The sequence below is a fragment of the Toxoplasma gondii genome, chromosome IV (genome assembly GCF_000006565.2).
Source record: "Toxoplasma gondii ME49 chromosome IV, whole genome shotgun sequence".
NCBI lineage: Eukaryota > Apicomplexa > Conoidasida > Eucoccidiorida > Sarcocystidae > Toxoplasma > Toxoplasma gondii.
The window spans coordinates 598475-620662 of record NC_031471.1 but is presented as its reverse complement, the minus strand read 5'-3'; the positions used below and the strand labels follow the sequence as shown (position 1 = coordinate 620662).

At 50.2% G+C, this 22188-nt stretch overlaps 4 protein-coding genes across 4 annotated transcripts; all 4 read left to right on the top strand.

Moving 5' to 3' along the window:
• Positions 1-1820: 1820 nt before the first annotated feature.
• TGME49_319980 (hypothetical protein) lies at positions 1821-2645 on the top strand (the record flags this gene model as incomplete). The annotated part of the gene is made up of 1 exon (XM_002369824.1): positions 1821-2645. One exon carries the CDS (start codon positions 1821-1823, stop codon positions 2643-2645), a length of 825 nt encoding a protein of 274 aa, XP_002369865.1.
• Positions 2646-2728: 83 nt separating this feature from the next.
• On the top strand, positions 2729-3868 carry TGME49_319988 (hypothetical protein; the record flags this gene model as incomplete). Its single annotated transcript, XM_018782977.1, has 3 exons — positions 2729-2798; positions 3086-3221; positions 3763-3868. 3 exons carry the CDS (start codon positions 2729-2731, stop codon positions 3866-3868), a joined length of 312 nt encoding a protein of 103 aa, XP_018638050.1.
• A 28-nt stretch (positions 3869-3896) lies between these two features.
• On the top strand, positions 3897-10343 carry TGME49_319992 (hypothetical protein; the record flags this gene model as incomplete). Its single annotated transcript, XM_018782978.1, has 8 exons — positions 3897-3930; positions 4545-4649; positions 5091-5198; positions 6469-6531; positions 7213-7304; positions 7970-8045; positions 8576-9481; positions 10224-10343. 7 exons carry the CDS (start codon positions 3897-3899, stop codon positions 8767-8769), a joined length of 672 nt encoding a protein of 223 aa, XP_018638051.1. The 3' UTR covers positions 8770-9481; positions 10224-10343.
• A 2100-nt stretch (positions 10344-12443) lies between these two features.
• TGME49_320000 (SCY kinase (incomplete catalytic triad)) lies at positions 12444-22087 on the top strand. Its single transcript, XM_018782979.1, has 10 exons — positions 12444-14482; positions 14949-15102; positions 15484-16176; positions 16614-16788; positions 17491-17637; positions 18162-18230; positions 18946-19126; positions 19374-19508; positions 19944-20294; positions 20943-22087. The coding sequence occupies exons 1-10, from the start codon at positions 13840-13842 to the stop codon at positions 21437-21439; spliced, it is 3045 nt and encodes a 1014-aa protein (XP_018638052.1). The 5' UTR covers positions 12444-13839; the 3' UTR covers positions 21440-22087.
• The last annotated feature ends 101 nt before the right edge of the window (positions 22088-22188 follow it).

Genomic DNA, 22188 nt, shown 5'->3' with positions numbered 1-22188 from the left:
CCATGGACAAAAACTCGATGAAATATGGGAAGCGGCCACTGTTTGAACTCCCGTGGTGCGGTGCGTTCATGAACCAATGGGTAACTTTCAGGAAAAGCAATTTACCACCTATGCTGGCAAGCCCTTTTTGCTTTTGCTCGCAGTATACACCTGATGGGGGCTCTCATTGTAGAAAGTGATAGGATGCAGAACAGGGGAGTGCAACGAGCCCGTTTTTAAAACAATCAGCAGCTTCCTCTATCTGACGAGGATCACGCAGCACAACTGCGAGAACGATGAAGGCGGTGAGGTACGCGTGAGGGGTGAGATTTTTCTCAAGAGCAACTGGTGTACTTGTCTCTCGATCGACAAGAAAGGCAAACAGAAAAATCCCAAACAAGTCGGCGGTTCCACGTCTTTACGAGGTCACAGCGATTCTACTTTCGATCTGGACCGGAGAGATGGGCTTTCAGTCCCACGACACCGTCCAGGATTTTGGATAGCTGGAAGTGCACCCTGTTTCGGGCTCAGAAACCTCATTTTCGTTCAGAAAGACTGCATGCTAGAGAGACAAACGCGATTTCAGGTGCATTTCGTTAACGTGTTTCCTTTTAGAAGGACATGTGTCGTTCTATTCGTGTTAAGCTCCACGTCGCAGCAGAGAGAGATTCACTGGCGACGTGCACGAACAAAGTGGCAGATCTAGAAAGAAAGAATCTCGTGGATTGCTTGCTTCACGAGAATCAATTTTCTAGCAGGATTTGTCTGGTGATTCGTGCTTTCAACCACGACACAGCTGCCGATTCTTCGTCGTGTGTTTCTTCCGTTTACTCGGAGACGTTTTGAAATGCGAAGCGCCACCGCAGTCCTGTGTTCATAACACATGTGTAAGGCTGTGTGTTTTAACAGACGTGCATTGTGTGGGCGTTGCCCGGAAAAACGGAAAGCGTAGAAAAGCTCCATCAGTGGTGACTCTGAAGCATCTCTCGTCAAAAAGAACAGTCGAAATTATCGGAATCGAAGGTTGCGACTTTCCATATTTGCCGCATTCAACCAACCCCTCCATTTGATGTGTGTCTCCCCTGAACACTGTTTTTTTGTCGGTCCACGTACTCAAGCAAGCGAGGTACCCTTTTCACTGCAGTCCAGTATGTCTAATAAACTAGATCGGTACCCAGTGCTGCTGTTTAAACTCTTGAGTCTCTATTTACTCAAGAAACAACGGGTGTCATCTTTCTGACTTCTCCTTTCTAGACTCTCATACATACGAGCCACCCAGAGTCACACTCGACACTGGTTCAGCAATCTTCCCCTCTAGTCAGGGAACAAACGCTGCATGGTTTAGAGAAGGCCAGAAAGAGGACAATAAAGGAAAGTGGTATCTGGGTTTGACTCGACACCACCGGGGAGAAAACCGGAATTTGCTTCGCCTGAAAACTTTATAGAAGCCCACCCCCCAAAATCTGTTCTCATCGTCTCGTTTTCTCCTTCCTCCATGAACCTTCTGCATGTGAAGAACGCAGAGACAAGCAGAATCTTGCATATTTCGTCTCGCTACGGTCTCTCAGTGTTCCTTCTTTGTGTGAGCCCTCACTATATGCGTTACTGATTCAATGGGTATCCATGGTTGTGATTCACCTGTCCTAGGTGCTTCCGTAGCCACTTCCTTCATGAGATCTTAATTCCCTGACTCGAATCCCAAGCGCGATTTCTAAAACCGCAGGAGACATCTTACAGCACCCGAACTCAAGCTCACATTTTTGTCTGTCTAAATTCAGACCTACACATATCTGCAGAAAGACAAACAAATGCACCCCCGGAACTTTTTCCTTTAGTTAACAATGGGTTTGTGGGAAGCTGGAGAAAACGAGTCGGTGGACTCCAATTATGAGAACACCTCTGCATGCGATCTTGACGCCGCGGATCCCGGCGAGGATGCCGGTAGCGAGGGGAAGGAGAAAGCAGACAGTTCTTCGAGACAAACACACTCACCAATTGGACAGGAAAGTGTGCATGCTTCTGCGGGTTCGATTCGGGTCTCTAGAAAGTTCCCGAAAGCGCAGAACGCCAGTGACAACGCGGATGCCTCGACCCCCGCTTCTCTGGAAGCTTCCGACGGGGAAGAGGCAGGATCGGTCCAGAAAGCTTCGAGTGTATCCTCAGGCAGTAGTGAAAAGGCTAGGAAAAGTGACGGTGCAGCAGAGCCCCTGGAACAGGGCGCTCGACCCTCGAGCTCTGCGTTTTCCATCTTAAAGAAGTCCTCAACTGTCAGCAGACGGTCTTCCAAGCTCTCTGTGCGCTTCGGAGAAACCGAACTATCTGACGAGGAGAACTCGAAGTCGGCAGGCGTTGTCGCTGCGCTCAGCAGCGTTATGCACGACTACCGAGATGCACCTGAGCCTTCGAAAACCGACAATGTGTCGTGGAGTACTTCAGAGGCCACAGAAACTCAGCACACTTTTCAGCAACTGCGGCAGAGAGAGAAGGAATCGGTAGCAGCGATCGATTCTACCCTGCAGTCGCTAGTCGTCAGCTCCAGCGGGGGCTCACATGCGAGGTCGAGTGATGCATCGGGAATCACAAACCTAAAATCCCTGTCCTCCACGTCAGAACCTGTTCTGTCGGAACTCACAAAAAAACTGCAAAAACGGAGGAAGAGTGAGTGACGCACTGCAGTAACAGGGATGAAAGACACCCACAGAAAACACACTGAGGTCGACGACGCACAGTTAAAAGGCGAAGGACCACAATGCTCTTCACATCGACCACGATCGTTGAGGATATAAATCTGGAGACATTCGACACAATTTCGACAGCATGTCAGGATGTGTGGGAAAACGTGAAAACTAGACACCCGGTGCATCGTCGTAAGCTATGAATGAGTAAGAGTGAGGTACGCGTTCAAGAGTCTGTAAGTAAGCAAGTGGAGCTGCTGTTTCGTGTTTTGAATATAAAGAGTCCGATGAAAATAGCCACCGGAGAAGAAGACAAAACAGAGCGGGTAAACCTCTGTTCGGAGTTGTCTAGTCCTTCCCACTACTTAGTTTTTAGAATACACAGATTCATAGTAAGCGTTAGTTGCATTTCAGCGCTGCATGCCTCGCAGGTTTGACAATTGGAGTCCTCGTCACTGCCGCGGCTTTAGTCGTCGCGTTGATTCTCCTTGCCACTTTGACGGCAAAACAGAAGCTTTTGATTGTTGAAAAAGAGACTCTCGTGGAAGAATGCAAAACTTCTGAATGGTCCGAATGGACAGCATGCCCCTCTCTCTGCAGCTCCGATTACTCAACTCGACGACGAATCATCACGGTGAGCGTCGTTCCAATTCGAATTGAAGGGCAAACGCGCCGCTTCAAGAAACATCTCGGTTCTCCTTATTCGCCTGCGGAGGATGCCTGTCGCCTCACTCTCCAACTTCTTATTATTCACGCGAAAGTTCATACACAGGCATGTGCATATTCATTTTATCCATTCCTACGTTTCCTGTATAGGCACCTTCATGCGTACACGTTTTTACGCTTCATGTCCCTAAAGAGGGTTTGTCGGATGAATATAAAGGGAAACTGAACAATATACCTATATACCTCCATTTATATATATATATATACATATATACATGCGAATGCATGCACGCACCGTTTTTATAGGAATCATCCTGAGAGAGTTTCTGCAGTTGATGTGGAAGGAAAATGAAACACGAAAACCAAATGCGACGGTGCCTGTGGCGAGTGTTTTTCTGAGCAGAACGAGGCACAAAGGGCGAGTGTTGTTGCTGTTGTGCAGGCTCTCGGACCAGACCCGACTCTTTGTCCAGGCCTTGTTGAGCGGCGAAAGTGCGTTGGGGAGTGCCGCGCCTTCGTCATTGCTCGGTCGACCACGGAGCGACTAACAGACAATCACGTTGAAACATTTCCTGCATGCTACGGCAACCTACGAAAAGCAATCGAAACGGTAGGGAGAGCCCCTGAACTCCAGCCAAAGATTAAAAAACTCCAGGTTTCCCTCGCCTAGCCCCCTCCTCTACACCTGCCTGTCTTCGTCTGACACAAGGCCAGTGCGGGACGCACAAGGGCAACGGGGAGAATGGAATCGAAGTTGTAAGGAGCACAAGTCCTCCGGCTAGGTTCGATGCTGTGTACCACCGTTCCTACACTCCTGGGGACAGGTGTTGGATGTGACTGTTTATTATCCAGAGGCCCGTTGTTCTCATTCATATATGAGTGCGTGGTAAATCGAATGATGAAGGTTTTTCGACTTCTCCGTTTGCCATGAGCTATGTCTCAATCTAAGGTTTCCTCAACTCTGAAAAATGCTCTAAAAGTGCTCTCTTCTGAACACCTCACATTCCGACTCGAGACTGTTCTCGAACTTTGCTGACTTTTGAAAAGGCACCTTCTAGGATAGGTGTTGATGGAAATTCATTCACATAACTCTCTGGAAGAGAAGAATGCCCGTGCTAGAACAGCGTATGCAGCATCGCTTCTTGTGACTTCGTTTCTCCTAGACCCTTGGTCTGGGCGCGGATCGCTCGACCATATCCTCGATGAGAACAGACTTGTCTACAGGACGCCGTTTCTGGAAAGTCGAATTTGTTCTCTACCCGGACGGAAATGGTGCTGCGGAAACGTACGACGCGGATCCTAACCTTTTCTCTGAAGAAGTGTTACGGAGTGAGTTTCTCAAAAGAAGCGAGGCACAGTTGTCAGGTCAAAAGGCGTCTACCGCGGCCACAAAGGATCCCTGACCGTGCACTCTTGAGCAACTGATGTAGCCTCTGACATCTCCAACGCTAGTCCATACTTCCTCCCGCCGTACATACGCTCGCCAGTGTGCCTAGTGCCACCACACTGGGAGGAATCATATCTGCGACAGGATTCTTCCTAAGCATCTTCCGAGGAATATAGATCCTACCGGCTGGACATGTGATTTAGATCTTGAAGTTCTGTTTTATAGCATCCTGGATATTTTCCAACCAGCTCGTTTCCTATGCTGTGTATACGTGTGTGTGGAGAAGAATGTTTTTTTAAACAGTTCGCGCCGGAAGCCTCTCCATCGACCCACCTTGCTTCCTCTTGAGCGTCTCGCCCTCCTCATGTTTTGTGAACGTGCAGAGATCGGAGCCGCGCTGCAGGGGCCTCCAACGACGCTCTCGCAGCTGATAACTCAGTGCATGCCTAGCGACGAAGACACTAACCACATTGCCACCTATTCTGCCGAAAGTAAGTGGAATAAAAGTATGCATTTCCAGCTAGATTCAACGACGCTCTCGTGAACCGCACAAAAAGGCCCTTGAGGGAAGACGGCAAGAAGCTGGCACTTGCCTCCTCTTTCCAAAGGAGTCCATCTGAATCTCGACCAGACGAGCAAGCGATAGTTCAGGAACTGAAAACTCACCAGCTACACACACGAGAATCAAAGTGGACCCAATTGCCGAAGGCGCTTGGGAGACTGTGGAGACCGAAAAGACACAGTCGCCGGGCGGCACTCTCGAGCGACACCAGTTGCATTTGTCCTCTCCGTTCAACTCCAGTTGCAATCCGAGTATACACCGAACCCGTCGGTTGGTTTGTTATTTTGGGGGGGAGACAACAGGAATCGGAGCTTCCCCTGGGCTGGCGGACCTTTCTCGATGGCGTTGCCACCTCCAAAAGAGGTTTACATTTTACAGGTCCCTCTCCTCTTTAAACGAGTCTCGTGTATCGATGGGACGTCGAAAATGGAGAGAAAAACTCGAAAAGTCGCCGACATGTAGCAGTATGCGTTGGTCGTTCTTCAGCACTGTGTATAGAGAGACGTCTTTCACCTCCAAGGGGCCTCACAGGACTTGCCAAGAAAAGGAAGGACGCTTGTAAAATATAAGCTGAAATGGGTGCTCAAGCGTAAAAAGCGACTATCCTGTTACTGCACAACTGCCACGAACAACGAAAAGGTTTTAAACACTTAGCAAACCAAAGCGCAAGCTGCGCTAAGCTTGGAGTACACACTACACGCTCTTTACTATGAACTTACGACCGAGCACGGAAGCGCAGATGTTCCCATGTCTGCACCAGCGTTCACACGAGATTCAACTGTGCTCAGTTTGCTGAATGTAATGGCCATGAGAAGAACAATGCAACTTGGATCTGGTGAACAAAGACCTTGGAGATTTGAGCCGGCGTCTAACCCAGAGGAAAAACTCCCCAGAAAAAGCATTCAACACTCTTGTCTCAGATGCGATTGCTTCCAGCACAGTGGTACTGATCATCATCGCCACTCCGTCTGCTCATGTTCCGCGGGAACGCCGAATCTGTCACACATCTACGCAATGGAATACACAGGCAAAGACGCTGAGAACAGGGTAGACCGCGCGTACAGCGACGTCTGTATTGTACGTACAGTTCTGTCCAACCTCCTTCTTTTTATAAAAGAGAGACACGAGGCTATACCCGGTCAAACGAAGTTGTAAGAAGCAATTTCCGTTGCGCGTTGAACTGTGTTTTTCATTTCCAGATCTTGAAGACATCGCCGAAGGCAGGACAACATGCTCTTTGTTTGCAGGGCTTGCGCCTCACGGTGAGCAGCAATTCAGAAGGAAATTCGATTTCTCTTTCAATGCTTGTTCTCCCTTCTCCTGCTCTCAACACACACAAACCCAACCGCGAGCGATCAGCTGGGCTTTGCGGAAATTCCCTCTTCGAAGCCTTCGTAGAAGGCGTATTGCATGCGCGCGCAACTAAACAGCAACGATCAAAAGTCTGAGCTGTGCACCTTCTTCAGTTCGAAGTTCCTGCGTGTCTAGAAAGTGAGGCAACCATGCGTCTAAATACACGCACAGATACATCTTTTCAAACTCGGGGATTCATTCTCCGTGTGAGCATAAGAGGCTGTGTTTACGAAGAGGCAAGCACTGACCAGGAATCGGTTAAACATGAGTTTGTGAGTATTCACTCGTCTATCTGTACATACAGACACATGTATTTTGATTGAGCCTGATCGGTTGCTCTGCATAGACAAGACAAGGAAACCTTCAGACTGCAGATGCCTCTTTTTGTCGGTTCCTCCAAGGAAGGTGCGAGATAGAAAAACCGGCTTCCCTGGCGTTCGACGGCCTCCATCCTCTGAGAACGCAGCGCAAGGAGTTGCATGCACTTGATCTCTCTCGAAGTCGTCCGAGTCCTCTCCTTTCCGCGAATTCGTGGAACTCAACCGTTCCCCGATTTTCTGCGATGCTTTTCTTCTTTGCCTTTCTCTCAGGCTGCCACTGCCAGGTCACGGCATGGTCTGAGTGGACTGCATGCGACAAACAGTGCTCGCAGAGGACCGCGAGGAGATCTCGTTCGATCCAGGTGAGGCACAGTGCGGCCCCTGTCTTGCCGATGTTTCACTCTCGTCCATGGATAATCCGCAGGAAAACGAGGAACCTACGCGGATTCAAACGACGATTCCTACCACGTGGACATCTCTCCTGCTCCTCTCTCTACGCATCAAGATGCTTGCAGCTCTGTCTACTCTCACGACATGTTTGTGCTACCTATCTATGCATGCAGCTACGACAGAGTATGGGCAGGCACAAATATATATACATATATATATGTATATACATAAATATATGTATATATATATATATATATATGTATATACTTGCCTTTGTTTGGAGGCGACTCGAGCGTGTGTGCGCATGCATGTTCGCCTGTATATCGACAGAGAGAGACGAGGATGGAGAGAGATTTTGGTGTTTGCGCGTGGTGACCGTAGTGTCGCGCTGGGGGAGGGGGGTGGACTTGACTTGTTCAGGCATGTGGCGCATATTCTTGTTTCGTTGATTACTGGAGAAATTTGCGGCTTGCATGCACCCGGAATCGTAGAAAAATTGAGGAGGACAGGTAGATTTAAGAAACCTCGGGCACTCGGTTTACGCTGCGTAGCACTGGCAAAAGAAAGCTCTTCCGCGCATGTCGGACAAAGGCGAGCTCGCATTGGCTTTTTGCTGGTTTTTGACTTTTCCTGTCAGCATGCAGAAGCATTCATAGATCCCGCCGTCGACTGCCCGCCCCTAACAGAAGAGCGTCCCTGCGCTGGAAGCACAAGTAAAGCGATCTTTTGATTCAGTTTCCGAAGAACGAAGTGGACAACTTGTCCGTAGACGTAGGCCTCTACAGGCAGTGGAATTAAATCGGCACACGAACACTCGCGCGTGCATGGCCGGAAAGCAGAGAGGAGACCAACACTGGTGAAGCGCTTTGTTGATGTTTAGACTCGAAGGTCGTGCTTCGACTTGGAAGTTTAAGCGCCTCCCCTTTCACCCCTGAAGAGATTTCACAAAACATCAGCAGTCCCGTTCTCTCTGTCGACGCTGTGCAAAACGAAAAACCGCATTTGGAGACAAAACGACATCGCGCCTCCTCCCCAGAAACCTCACATGAGACTCCACCACCAGCACAATGCCCACTTTTATATGGAGAGCTGCACTGCCTCCCGCGTGACAGTTCTGCGCATGCATGTGCAGTGGCGTGCATACGGGTATGTTTGCAGGCATGCATTCGTGTTTATGCGCATGCACGGGTATTTGTATGCATGCACGGGTATTGCTGCGCTTGCGAATCAATTCGTTCTGCAGAGATCTTCCAGGTGAACCTTCCAGCGGGCGTTTCGCTGGGAACGGAGGCTCAGCGAGCAGCGCAGTTTGAGTACTGCGCCCCCGACCTTCTAGCGACGCTTGCCAAAGTAAGTCAAGAAGCCTGGCAAGAGAAAGAAGGAGAGGAAGAAGAGATGAAGACAGACGGAAAACGGGGACGAAACGGAGGAAACTAGAGACGGGAAGAACAGAAAGGAAGGCCCGTAAAGAATGCGAGAGGAAGAAAAGAAGCAGAGGGAGAAAGGGGAGATGTACTTCAACGAAGCGCGGAAGCGTACAAGTGCACAAGGCGAAACAGAGGAAACCTGGAAGCGCGCGAAAGCAGACGCGAAAAGACTTTTGGGGGAAAAGACACCCACCCTTAGTTCCCACAAGCGAAAAGACGTGAGATCAACGCCTTCCCGTGAGGAGTATCGAGGGAAAAGATAAATTCACAACGAAGACACCAAAATCCAGAACAAGCAAAACTCACTCGTCTGGGCATCTCGGAGTGGCGATGGAGTATCGCTTTGGCGAGCAAATCTCCCCTCTTACACCTCACGACCGAAACGGTTCTCTGCTCATACACATCCAACGGTGCTCGTGGCGACAGCTTCCCAGCGAATTCGACTACCGATAAGACCTCGAAATCCAGCAGTTTTAGCCGTCTTAGCCGCAAGTGGATCGATTTTCCTTGAGTTGAAGACACAGTGTTCTGCTGCTTAGCACCGTGGAAGCGGCCTCGAGGTTCCTGGCTGAACCTCCATTTCGTTTGCTTCTGGGAGCAGACTCTTCAGCTGTCGCGGGAGGCTCTCGCGCAGACGGACGGGTGGCACGAAGCTCTGAAACAGTGGAAATTCAGCATCACGATCGACCCCGGAGTGACGAGCGTGGAGAATGCTCACCAAGGTAAGCCTTGAAAAGAAGGTGCTGCAGGGATGTGACTTCCGATTCTCAACGACGGTTGGTACAGAAACACGCAGATCCAACAGGGTGATCGAGAACCACGCACTAGAGCTTCGATCCGGTACACAGAGACCTTCCGGATCCAAGCTGGGTGCCGAGCTCGTAGTGTCGATGCTGTTCTGAAAAAGGAGGTAAAGCGTCCTGTCTCAGAGAGGAAATCGGAGGTCGCGTTCGTTTGGTGGGAGACGGCGTGCAAACTCAGAATGCATTGGTGCAAATGAGTCTCAAAGTCCCCCAAAAGCCGGTGTCAAAAACATACAGATCAAAGCTCGAGCAGAGAGGACAGAGGGCGATGACATCAGCTGCACAGTCTGTGTGCGTGGAGAAAGGTCGGAGGTTTGCACTCAGACGCATGCACACACGCAGGAGGGAAGAGAAAAAAACACAGGGAAAAGGACGCGCTTTCATCACACATACACCTCTGGCACTGAGTTCGTACAGAACGCCCGCTCCGATCCACATACATATATATTTATATATATTTATATATATGTATACGTATCTGTATTTCGTATAGGTTTGTATATATATATATATACATGTATAAGTCTCTTTAGAGACCTGTGTGAAGGTGGTTAGGACGGGAAGGATATGCAGGTGTTTCTTTACACGTCCACAGTTGTTCGTGGAGAGAGGCCGTGTTGAAACGAAAGATGTTTCTACGTTGCTTTTCTGGATCGGGCAGAGCTCGAGAGAACATTGGGGTCCGCGACTTCCGCTCTGTACAAGGCCCTGATGCAGTGCTTCAACCTGCAGGATGCCCCCCCGGGGTCTCTGCCCACGGTATCTCTCGTTTCATCGCCAGGTTCGTCTTCCCTTTCTGGCTGTCCTTCCACAAGTGCATGCACCTCTTGCGAGAGCGGAAAACGCCTCTCGCGCTGGGAAAGGCACTTTCACAGAGGAACCGGCGCTTCGACACAACGAGGAGGACGCCTCTTTCTCCCGGAAATCCACTTTTAACGCTCTGCTTTGCGACACACACACACGCCACCATGTGCATGCAAGCCAACGGGGCAGGAGCATGGAGTGGAGAATTCACAAATTAGGGTCTACAGTTTAGACCACTTGAACGCTTCCTAGGAGAAATCCCGGTCTTGAACGCGAGATTCGACTCACCCGCTCGCGGGAAAAGAGAGTTGCCAGTTAGGCAACCTGTCTCTCCTGGTCAAGAGCACCTCAGCTCTCAGGTCAACACTTTCCTCAACTAGAAAAGTCTCTACGCTTCCACACAGATGTCCACCACTGCGTTCGTGTATTTATATACCTGTTTACAAATGTATGTATGTGCGCGTTTAAATACATACTGGGTTGGTATACATGTGCATACACATATGCGTAGAAATGTGTGCACAGATATATTTTTGCTTGCCCGAGCACTTTGTTTTCTGTCTTTCTGGGCCTTCAAGTTAAGCTTCAGAGTCCTGGGTCGATTTGTAGGGGGGAAATGATGGGTGAGTCCTCAAACGCACAATGGAAGGCGCCTTCACTTCCAGAGTCATTGAGGCAAATGGACGGCATGGAACCGAAACGGTGTGGTTCACTTTCTCGCTTGTCTTTCCAGCCTGTTCGAGGCCTTGTTTCTAGACAGAGAGTCACGTTTCTCGTCCCTGTTGTTCGTCTCCCTCTCTGCGTGCTTTGCTCACGTCCTTTAGAAAGACGACAGAGAAGGCATGGGACACTTAGTCCATCGAAAGAGATGTCAAAAAAATTCTTGCGTGTCTGTTCTCGCTGTCAATCCCGTCAGGGACAGATCGACTCTGTGCTGAGAGTGACGCCTGATGCTGTAGGGGAATGACCCAGCCGGATTCAGACAAGCGACGCTGAATCCCTGATATCCGAAGAAGTAACAGCAACAGCTGTTGCTTATAGTCGTCTTGCGTTGTTGAAGCACCAGCGTCTTCGTCGCGAATCGAATCACCTGAAAACATCCTTCGTGTTTACGCATGAAGTTCCACACAGAAATCGCTCTTTCGCGAGTGCAGGTGCAGAATACAGCTCGTGGAGCAGCTTCCTCTGTGCCAGTCTGATGAGACGTCTTTCAAGAAGCAAGTTTTTTCTTTTGGGGGTTCTACGGAGAGATTTTAAAGAGTGAAACAGTGACCTGCTTCTGCCCTGAGTCCTTGGAACGCTTGCAAGGCGTGTCTGCGTCTCTCACTGAAAAAGACAAAAGTGCCACGCACAGGAGAAAACCGAGAAGTTCCTGCATCTCCCTTTTCGTCAGGCTTCTTCTGTTCGGTTTCCTGCGAAAGAACTGCGTGCATCGCTGCGCCGACGGGGAAGAGCAACAGCCTAGCTGCTCTCGTCCGGAAAAGCGCAGGAAACGACCGAAACTCGGTGATCCCCTGGGGTGTATGTACAGGGCAGTCAGTTGCTGTAATAAAGTGTGAGGTCGAGGAAGTCCTCTGTTCTAGCAAAAAGGCCCCCAGACAGATGCTCTCTGCAACCAGTGTTCTTCCTGCGCTATAGTTAAAGGTCGCACATAGTGTAGAATCTGATGCCCTGACAACAGTAGGGTGGTGAAGCGTGAACACTGCGCGAACTCGGAGTCCATCTCGAGTTCCTCGGAGATAAGGAAAGGCAAGTCTTGCTTTTTGACACGCGGACCGCGGCTGAGAAATCCTTCCACGAGGCTCTGCTGTGTCGGGTCCTCGACCTCACAATGAATCCACGCAAAGATAAAAGAAAGACGATCCTTTCGAAAGAAACATAGGACAGGTCTTCTTTCTTTTCAGGCGCGTTTCCCCGTCTGGTTTTCTAACGGTTGCCGCACGCCGACGTCAGCTCCAGCTTGTTGCAGCTACCCAGCGTGCATGCAGAGAAAAGCGGCTTTTGTCTTCTCGTTCAGCTGCGCCCAGAAGGTCTTCACCCTTTTCTTTCTGGGATTTCTTCTTTCGCTCGAAATACTTTTTTTCTCTGGCCAAGGTCGCTCGCTGCGGTCAGGGATCTTTGCTGGAATGCAGAGATTCACTTTCCTCCATTTATGTGCCCGCGTTCTGCGAGCCTGTCTGTGTCCTCTGCATGCAACTGAGTTGTCCTTCTTGCCAGGGCTCCCGCCAGTCTTCTCTCTTCTCTCAAGTAGCCTGGAGAAGAAGAAATGTCTTCCTTTTCCTCGCGGTCGTTCGTCTGTAGAGTTCGCATCCTCCCGCCTGCCGAGGGAGAGGTGTCTTGAGTGCGTTGTGACCATGTCCAAACAAGACAGTGCAAAGAAAGAAAAACGCAGGGCATTTTCCCTCAAGTTTACTTTCACATGCGTTGAATCTCTCCACTCCTCAGTCTCTGCTTCTCCTCTCTCCTTCTTCTATGATGTCCTCTCTGGATCTCTTCTGTGAGAACGCTCTAGTCTGTGCCGCTTGTGCAAAAGGGAACCCCAGCGGCAGGTTCGCTTCTTCGTGTCTTTCCTCCCTGTCCCGGTATTCATTCTCTCTCCCTTTCCTCATTTCTCTCCAAGTCGTCTTCTCTCTTTCTCAGTGCTACTGTTTCTCCTAGTCGTCTCTCTGCGAACGCCGTTCCACTTTCCCTCTGTCTTCCGTTTCTCCTCTTTCTCGCTTTGCCTTTCGACCCTCTCTACCTCGTCTTCCTCTTTTTCTGCTGTTCTCTGCCACTCCTTTCTCTTCTCTGTCCTTCCTTTCTTCTCTTTTTCTCTCTTCACCTCTTCTCGCGAAGTAAACGGAGACGCTGCAGGACGACGATGTCCGCAGTGTTACCCCAGTTGTGAGATGTACACACAGCTGAGTTCTTTTGACTGCAGACTGCGGCGCCACCACACTGGACTTCTGCATGCCCTCGAACCGCCCCGCAGTGCGATTCCTTCCTCATCCGGCTGTATCTGAATCTCTTTTTTCTGTGTACCTCATTGCTCACGTCTCTCCCTTTTTTTCTCACCTCGTGAAAGACGGCTCTCCTTCGCCTCGCGTAGTCTCTTGGCGGACTGGAGGTGGGCGGTCTTTTGTCTGCGAGAAAGCAGAGCTCCACTAGTCCCCAACTTCGTCCGGTCCCGCTGGCATCGGTGTGTCTTCATTTGCAACACAGCTCCGGTAAAAAGAAAACGACGCGAAAACAACAGAGTGCAACAGCACACACAGAGAGGCCTTGTCCCGCCTCTTGCCTCGCTCAGCGCCGTTTCGAAGGCAGATCTGGCGCTCGCACCTCTTTCTGCTTGCAAGGTGGATTTATCTTGTCTTTCGTTTCCCTCTCTGGAGAAAAAACGGGCACAAATCCGTCACTGTTCGTCTAGGCAGAGAGACGCAAGGGTCCTGCGCAGGCCGAAGTCGGCGAAGCTCTGTTCTCTGTCTCTTTTCCGAATGCTTCAGTCGCTGCTGGGTCGTTTCGGAGGAAAATGGGGGGACCTCCCCTCCTCGTTCGGCTTCGTCGTGGGCGAAGAGGTTCCCCTGCCGTTCGCTCTGTCTTGCGGCTTTCTCCTCTTCACTTGCACGCGAAAGAGCGACGGCTTGCCAGCTTCTCTGTTCCTTTTGAAGAAGAAGTCCGACGCGAAGCAGTCGACGGGAGCTGTCCAGTTTCCTTCCGATGTGCCTGCTGGCCGCAGCCACTTGCAGCGCGCAAAGACGCTGCTGCACCCCGACGTCCTCAAAACTCTCGAAACCTACGAAAGCGAGTCTGCGCTCTACGTCGTGACAGAGCAGTGCTGGCCACTGCCCCTTCTGCTGGGCAGACAGCCGAGCCGCGAGGCGCGGTCCGCGGGGCGCATGCAACAGGGCGCACACCCGGCTGGCAACGGGGTCACTGAGGCGAGGGACGGAGACGAAGAGCGAAACGCGAAAGAGAGAAGGCTCGCGGAAGCCGAGCGAGAAGCCGCCGCCGCTGCATGCGTCGCCGACGTCGTCTGGGGCATCTATCAGGTCACCAGCGCCGTCGCGTTTCTTCACGAGTCCTGCAACTTGCTCCACGGCCTGGTCAACCCCCTCAGTGTTTTCGTCACCGCCAACGGTGGGTGGAACGAAAAAGAGCAGGAACCAAAGAGAAGGAAACGCGAGAAGGGGAGGAAGGAAATGCTTAGGGCTACCAGTCGCGCCTATCCCTCGAAAGAATTGAAAACACACACAAATCTTCTGCGCATGCGTAGAAACGAGGCAAAACAGGCAGGCGGATGGGTGCCCTTCAGGCGCAGGGACGTCAGGAAAAAAACTGGTCATGGTCAGTCTGTCCGTACGCATGCATGCTCACATGTGCGCTTATAGCTCCCCTGCGGGGAGTTCGAGGCCTTCTTCTTTGGTGAGGGCGCTTTCTCGTCTCGATTACCCCCGATCCACGTGACATACATAAGAGCTTTCTTCTCCTCTCCTTCTCGCCGGTACACTGCGTGCTGTCTGTTTTTTCTTGCCTCTCCTGTAGCTGACTCAAACGCTCGCTTTCTTCTCTCCCCCTTTTGCTTGCATGCATCTCCGCACTTTAGGAAGTTGGCGTCTCGCATGCATGGAACTCGTGCGACCCGCGACGTCGCCGCCAGCGGCGCTGATTGGCGACGCTCGGCGCAGCGCCGCTGCCCTCCAGGGCTGGCAGCCGCCGGAGCGTGTGCCTCCTGGCCTCCCTGCTCAGTGGATCGACTGGTAAGCAAGGGAAACGCAGCTTCCGAAATCTTCGATTTCCGAGTGTCCAGACACCGCGTGAGCCAGCGAAACACTCCCGATTTCCTGTGAAAACGAGATACAAATCTGCTTGCAGCTTCCCAACGATATCCGTATATGCATCGGTGCACACAGATGTAGATAGAGAGCTAATGGTGAACATGTATGGATGTATTGATGCATTTATATATATATATATATACTATCCGCACGAGAGAGACAGAAGTCGATATATTTATATATTTATATAAATATATTTAGTTATCTAGATTGGTGAGTAGAAGGGACGTGTGTGCTGTGTGACTTGTGTGTTTGCCGTTTTTTCACCTGTTGTGTGTTTGCGTTCTCTTTCTCTTCTCTCAGGTGGGGGTTGGCTTCCGTGGTGGTTTGGACCTACGCGACGTTGTCTGGCATGTCTCCGCCCGCGCCGTCCAGCTCTTGTTTTTCTTCGTCGCTCACACGATTCACCAATGCAAGCTACGGGAGTTCGTTTGGGAGTCTCTTCGATCTCTCCGCTTCGTCAGTGTCTGCGCAAGCGCCGCTGCTGTCTGCGACGTCTAGACAGCTCGTGGACCGCCTGCTGCGTAGTTCGCCGTCTCCACGTTTTCTCTCCGATCTGTTGAAGAGCGACGCCTTCTTCAACTCGAGTTGCACCTGCAGCTGTTTGCTCTTTCTCCGAGAAGTCCACGTGAAAGGCGCGTACGAGAAAGAAACGTTCTTCGAGCAAGAACTCCCCCGAATGCTTCAGGCGCCTGTACCCAACGGGCCGGGAGAAGCGAGCGGCGAGTCTCCCCTCCCGCGCGCTGTTCAGGAACAACAGATTCTCCCCGAACTCCTCAAACTTCTTGATCCCAGTGTATCCCGAAGCTTTGCTCCAGAGCTGGCGAGTCACGGCGACGGCGCATGCGTTGCAAGCAGCTTGGTTCCCGCCGTCGTCGGCTGCGTCGCCTTGGTTGCGTCTGGAATAAATCCCGAAAAAGAACGCGAATCTGTGCAAGTCCAACGGCTACGAAATGTCCTCGAAAAACTCTTTAAATCCAGTGACAGAGCGATTCGGTGAGTCAAACATGTCACAACTCGGCACACCTATCTAGCTATCTATGTCTCAATCTATATATATATATATATATGTATACATAGTAAAAGGTATATAGGCATATATATATATATATATATGAAGGTTTAGGTAAAGAGAGCTGAGAACATATACACATTTGTGTGTATATCTATACTTTTATGTGTGAATGCGTGAATAGTTTCAACACCGGTATAGGAGTATTGATAGGTGTATGTATGTATGTATGTATGTAATATATATATATATATAATATGTTTTTTATGTGAGCATGTATTAACATTCGGAGAGGAGAAAAGAATATCAGCTTTTTTATGCAACTTGTTTCACGTGGTCCTTGTCCTTGAGTGCGTTTGAAAGCTCTGAGAGGGCAAGCGTTTCAGTGGAAGAGTTTTGGATTCTTCTGTCTTGTCTGCAGCTACACGCTGTTGACTTCTTTTCCGGTCCTCGACCCCCTGATGCCGAGGTGTCTGTACACACGAATTTTTGACAGTCTGATGCTCGGTTTGCTCGACTCTGCTCTCGCCATTCGAGAAGCTACTGTCAAATCTCTCGTCCTCGTCTGTGCGAAAATTGGAGACGACAGAAAGACAGTGAGGTTCTTCAGTCAGTTTCATTTTTTTCTTAAGACACTGGATGGAAATGCCTCGGAGACTCGAGGACTGCTTGCGCGAGCACGGACCGAAAGAAAATCGTGATTTGATGTCTCGTCTTCTCTCTTCTGGGGGAGTTGCTCGGTCACCTGTCGCTTTTGCTGTGGCTTTTTATCTGCCGTTTTTTTTCTCCTCACTCTCGCCTCTTCATCCAGTGCACTCTCTCGAGAAAACCACCGCTCTGTTCTTGTTCTATGTGTTTGCTTATATACGCTTACCTTTCTTTGCTTTGCACCCCGCTTTGTGCGTCTGCTTGTACAAGTATATATATATATATATATATATTTACATACGTATAAGTATTTTGACAAATATATCTGTCGCATCTCTCTCTGTATGCCTCCTTCCATATCTTTACACATATAAATATATATATATATATATGAATATCTTTACGTATATCCCCTTCGTATTGGATGAATATGTATATCGTTCTGTGTCTCTGTCTATCTTCGTTTGCATCCGTTTGTAGTGATCTCTCCGTGTTTAGTTGTATCTCCAACGCTGTTTTACTTCGAATCTCGTTCTTGCTCGAGAGTCTTCCCCCCCTGGTTTTCTGTTTCTTTGTGCCGCGCGTGTTCCTCCACAAGACTTCGCTTTTTCGATCTTTCGAGTTGATTTTGTTTTTCTCGTTCGTTTCAGCTGCAGACTTGCCTCGACCAGCTGCTGCGCCTGACGGGAGACGAAGAGGGACTTATTCGCACCAACGCATGCATTTGCGCAGCGAAGATTGCGTGTCTGCCTCAGACGGTTCCTCTCTTCAAGAAGCATCCTGATCGTCTTCTCCAGGTCGAGCAAAAAAACAGAAAAAAGAATGGCAAGGAAGGGCCTTCAAGCAGAGACATCTACATGCATTGTGTGGTTTCCAGTCTCTTGCCTGTTTGCCGTTCCTTCTTTTCCTGAACGCTTGTTCGCGGTCCACCCCTTGTGTTGCTCGCGTTTCTTTTCTGGAAAGCCGCTCCTTCCTCGCGTCGTGGAGCAGCAGGGTCTGGATTGCATGCGCAGCATGTCCGGACATCCTACCGAACCTGCGACAGACCAGAGACGCGGATTGATGTCATTCACTTGAGCGTCAGGTTTTTTTCCTGGAGTCTCTCTAGAAGAAGCTCGAGAGTTCCACCGGGGGAGGCGTGCTACTCATCTCGAGAGAGAGGGGTGACAACTTTCTGAGACTTCCTGTCGGGAGAAGCAGTGGCATTTCTTTTCTCACTTTGCAGACTGCATGGACGAAGCGTCGCCGTTCTTTCGGCGCACGACGTTTTGAAGTCAAAAGGCGTCTCCTTCTTCCGGTCTATTTGCGTTCGTTTCTTCAGCTGCTTCAACAGATTTTCCTCTCCTCTCTCAAGGACAGCTTCTCGCCTTGCCGCCAGGCAGCACTCCAGGCAAGGACTTTCATTTTTCTCTCGCAGAAATCCTCCTTTCCAGAGGAGAAACCGACGAAGAAAAGGCAGGGAGAACACGCGTGCTTCTAAGAGCGGCATAAAAAAAGAATCAAAACCAGAAGAGTGATGTAACTCGTGACTCGGAGTGTCGAAACATCCACATGCATAGACAGACGCGTTCACGGCTTATCCACGTCGAAAATATATATGTATGCATATATGTAACAGTGTTGTTCGATCTGCCTGGCTATTCTGTTTTTTGCGATTATCTCTTTATCTGTCTATGTTCATATGCCTATTTATGCCCATGCATCGATTTATGAATGTATGCATATATATATATATATATATATATGCAAGCATGCATATACATCCGTAGTTAGATACGAGGACGCGTTTAGATGATAAGAGACATGGAGAGGAAGCAGTGATGCAGTGGGAGAGAAAGAGCTGTAGTGTTGTGTTTTTCTTGTATCTTTTCGTTTCCTTCTTCCTCCCTTTCGCCGCTGTGTTTAACTTGTATTTGCGGTGCCTCTCCTCGCGAGCTCACCCGTTTGTCTGTCGTATTCTTTTCGTCTTCCTCTGTTTTGAACGTTCCCTCTGCGGCTTGTTCTTGCTCGTTTCTTGTTCTCTCTTCTTCGTTTTTTCTTCCAATTCTTTTCCTATCCTATCTTTCTTTTTCTCGGATTTCTTGTCTCCTTTGCGGTTTCTGCAGTCTGTGAGTCACTGCCTGGGTCTCTTTCCTCTGCATGCGCTCGTCCAGTCCCTGCTTGCGGGGGTGGGGGTGGCGACTCTCGACGAAGAAGATTTGTCTGTCTCTGATATGGCGGTGGAGACTCTGAAGCAAATCGTTGTCGCGGTGGAGAATAAAGTCAAGGAAAGAAACGCCACTCGAGGTCAGTCTCCTTCGTTCAGATTTCTGCATCTTTGCATGCTCGCCGTTCTTCCTCCCTCTTTTCACATCTCTCTCTCGTCCCTCTTTCTCCGTGCGTTCCTCTGTGCTCTGAGTCCTTGCTTCCCCCCTCTTCAGCTCTCTCTCTCTCCTATTCCTGGCCTCTCTCTGCTTTCTTTTTTCTGCTCGATTTCCGCACCGGCCTGCGTCTGTGTCTCATTTCTTTCGTTGTTCCGTCTCTCCTTTTTCAGCGGGAAGAGGAGACCTTCGGGACTCTCTTCCGACGCATGCAAATCCCCAAGACGCGAACAGTGGGGGTGCGACGCTGCCAGCCTCAGACAGCGGCTGGTTCGGCGCAATGGCTAAAACGATGAAGGCCTCCCTCGGTACGAATGCTTTTCCCTTTTGACAGTGTCTTTTTCTCTTCGCTTCTCTTTCTTTTCAAGTCCCACTGAAAACTTGCGCTCATCTGTACAGCTGAAGCTGCAGACAGACTTCCTGTACCATATGCACCGATTTTCGTAGCTCTTTTGCGTGTACATGCGCCCCCAGAGGCAGCTGAGAATCAAGATGGGTGTCGGCCGCGCCTCAAATGTCTTTTTCAGTGTGTGCCTGTGGTCTCTGTTGTGTAACCGTAGAGCAGCGAAGGAAGTTCAGTGGTTCCTCTCTGCCTGTCCACTTTCGTTTCTTCGTCTCAACTGCGACGGCCTGTCAGTGTACACATCCCGAGATCCGAGTCTCTCAGCTGTACATACACCTGCCTACCTTCATCGCGTGTAGTTTGAGTGAACCTTTGCCTTCCTCTTTCCCCTGCCTTTCAGCGAGTGTTCGAGGCGCAGGAGACGACGCCTCAAGTAAACTTGACTTCCGAGCCAGTCCCTCTCCTTCCCCTTCTTCCTCCTCTGCGCTTGCTCCTTATTCTTCTGCGTCTTCTTTCTCCTCCGCCTCTTCGTTTCCAAATCCACCTCAGCGCCCGCCGCCTCCGTCGGAGCCTCCCAAGTCTGTCGCAGCTTCTGCTGCCTTTTCTTCTCGCGTCTCGACTTCTTCTCTGGCTCTGGATGCAGCGAGAGGAAAGCCTTCTGGGGGGGCAGGACTTGGCACAAGGGAAGCCACTCTCACTCTCGCAGACGACAAGGCCTTCCACGACGCCGCTGATACCATCAATGCGTGGGGTAAGGCAATTTCTCCCCCATAAATACACGGCTCTAAATTCCACTCCATAATTATAAATACGTGTATATATATATATATATGTATATATTTGGGCATGTACTAATAGATAGACACGCCCATTTATCCCTCACCATGTATGCATATATATATATATATATATACATATATCTGCATATATATATATATATATATATAAAGATGTATGCCGCTTTGAATATGCGTATCGATACACGCTTATCTCTATGTATTTATCTTACTGCGCGTGTGTGTCTGTGTATACGTAATTCTTTTGTGTAGACATGTAGATTTGTCTGTATCGTGACTTGACAAGTAGATAGAATTCTGCATGCGTAGTGGTCTCCTCAGACGATCTCGGAATCTAAAGTGTTTGTAGTGGCCGTCGCTTATGTTTTTTGCAAGCAGTCACAGATCTGTCATTCGTCGGCGTTCCTTTGTCTCCTAAACGGCTTGAGTGCATGCACCATTTCCATCTGTTTTTCCCGCATGCTTCAGGCGCTCTGTGTGTCTTCTTGCTGCTTGAGAACTTCTTTTGCGGCATTCTGACTTCTCGTTGCCCGTTGTCGCTCTTCTTTTACTGCGTCTGAGGCGAATGAACCTGTGTCTTTCTTTCCTGTTTGTTTTTTCAGTCGAAGACGACGAAGAAATCTCGGTCGACTGCTGGGACGCTGTCGGTCTCTCGAGTTCTTCTCGCGGCCCTGCCGCGCCGACGCAGCCGTCTTTCTCTTCCTTCGGTTGCCCGAGACCATCTCCTCCTCGCGTCTCTCCTTCGACTTCTCTCCCGTCTCCTGCTGCTGTTCCTGCATCTGGAAACTCGAGTGCACTTCACGGAGAGGCCTCAGCTGTCTCCCACAACTCGTCTCGGTCGACGGCGTCGTTTGCCTCTGGCGCGGCGTCAACTCGCAAGCAGCTTTCCTCTTCTGGAGGAAGCGCGTCGCTCGCTGCGGTTTGTGGTTCGACTTCCGCGGCTTCTCTGTCTTCGACGATAAGCCGAGGAAACGGTGTGACGCTCGCACGAGACAGGATGCGAGGCGACGGGTGTGAGAAGAAGGAGGCTGCCGCCTTCGCAGGCGACGATGACTTCTTCGCGGAGGTGGAGAGAGAATTGCAAAGGGAGAGAGATTAACAGCGCAGAGAAGGACCGGAACATCGGAGGCGCAGCAAGAGAGATCTTCAAAGTGAGAGAGGTGAAGAAGAAAAGGAAACTGGATGCCACGCAAGAGAGGTAGAAAGGAGGGAGATTAACAGAAAGAAGAGAAACAGAAAGAAGAGGAAGCGAAGAAGAGAGATTCGAGAAGAACGCGAGAAGGACAGGGAGAGAGGTGGAGCGACAGGGGAGAGAGGTGGAGCGACAGGGAGAGAGGAGCAAAGCCAGGAAAAAGGGGAAAACAGAGAATGAAGAGAAGGACGCGGGAGGCAGAGAGGAGACGAGGACGCAGGTTAAAGAGGTGTAAGAGATGCCAGACCCGATGGACATGGCGCATGCATTGCATAAAACTGAAAAATGGATCCTGAGAGAAGAAAACGCCTGCAGAGAAGAGAGGAAAAGAAGGAACCTTGAAGAACCACGAAGGATGTTCTTCGTATCCAAGAGGCTACAGCCTTTCAGCGGAGATGCAGGTGCTGAAGAGGAAAAGAAGCGCGTCGGGGAGTCTCCCTCGGGGCTGCGTCACTGGAAAGACAGAGACTAAAAGGTCGCGACTTTCAGCAACAACGTCACGTTTCTGTGTTCCTTGAGTCGTTTGTGTCATCCGACGAGAGAAAAGGCAGAGAGGCGTCCGTTCCCAAACGGGTGCAAGAGGTTTCACTGTGTTTTTTCGACGCGTCAGATCTGTGCGTCTCTGTCGGAAGAGACACCAAGAGACACTTGTCCTT

Coding starts and splice junctions, on each gene's coding strand:
- TGME49_320000 (XM_018782979.1), top strand. CDS start 13,840: ATGCTTCAGTCGCTGCTGGGTCGTTTCGGAGGAAAATGGGGGGACCTC. Junction 19,509..19,943: donor AACGATGAAGGCCTCCCTCG/GTACGAATGCTT, acceptor CCTGCCTTTCAG/CGAGTGTTCGAGGCGCAGGA. Junction 20,295..20,942: donor TGATACCATCAATGCGTGGG/GTAAGGCAATTT, acceptor TTGTTTTTTCAG/TCGAAGACGACGAAGAAATC.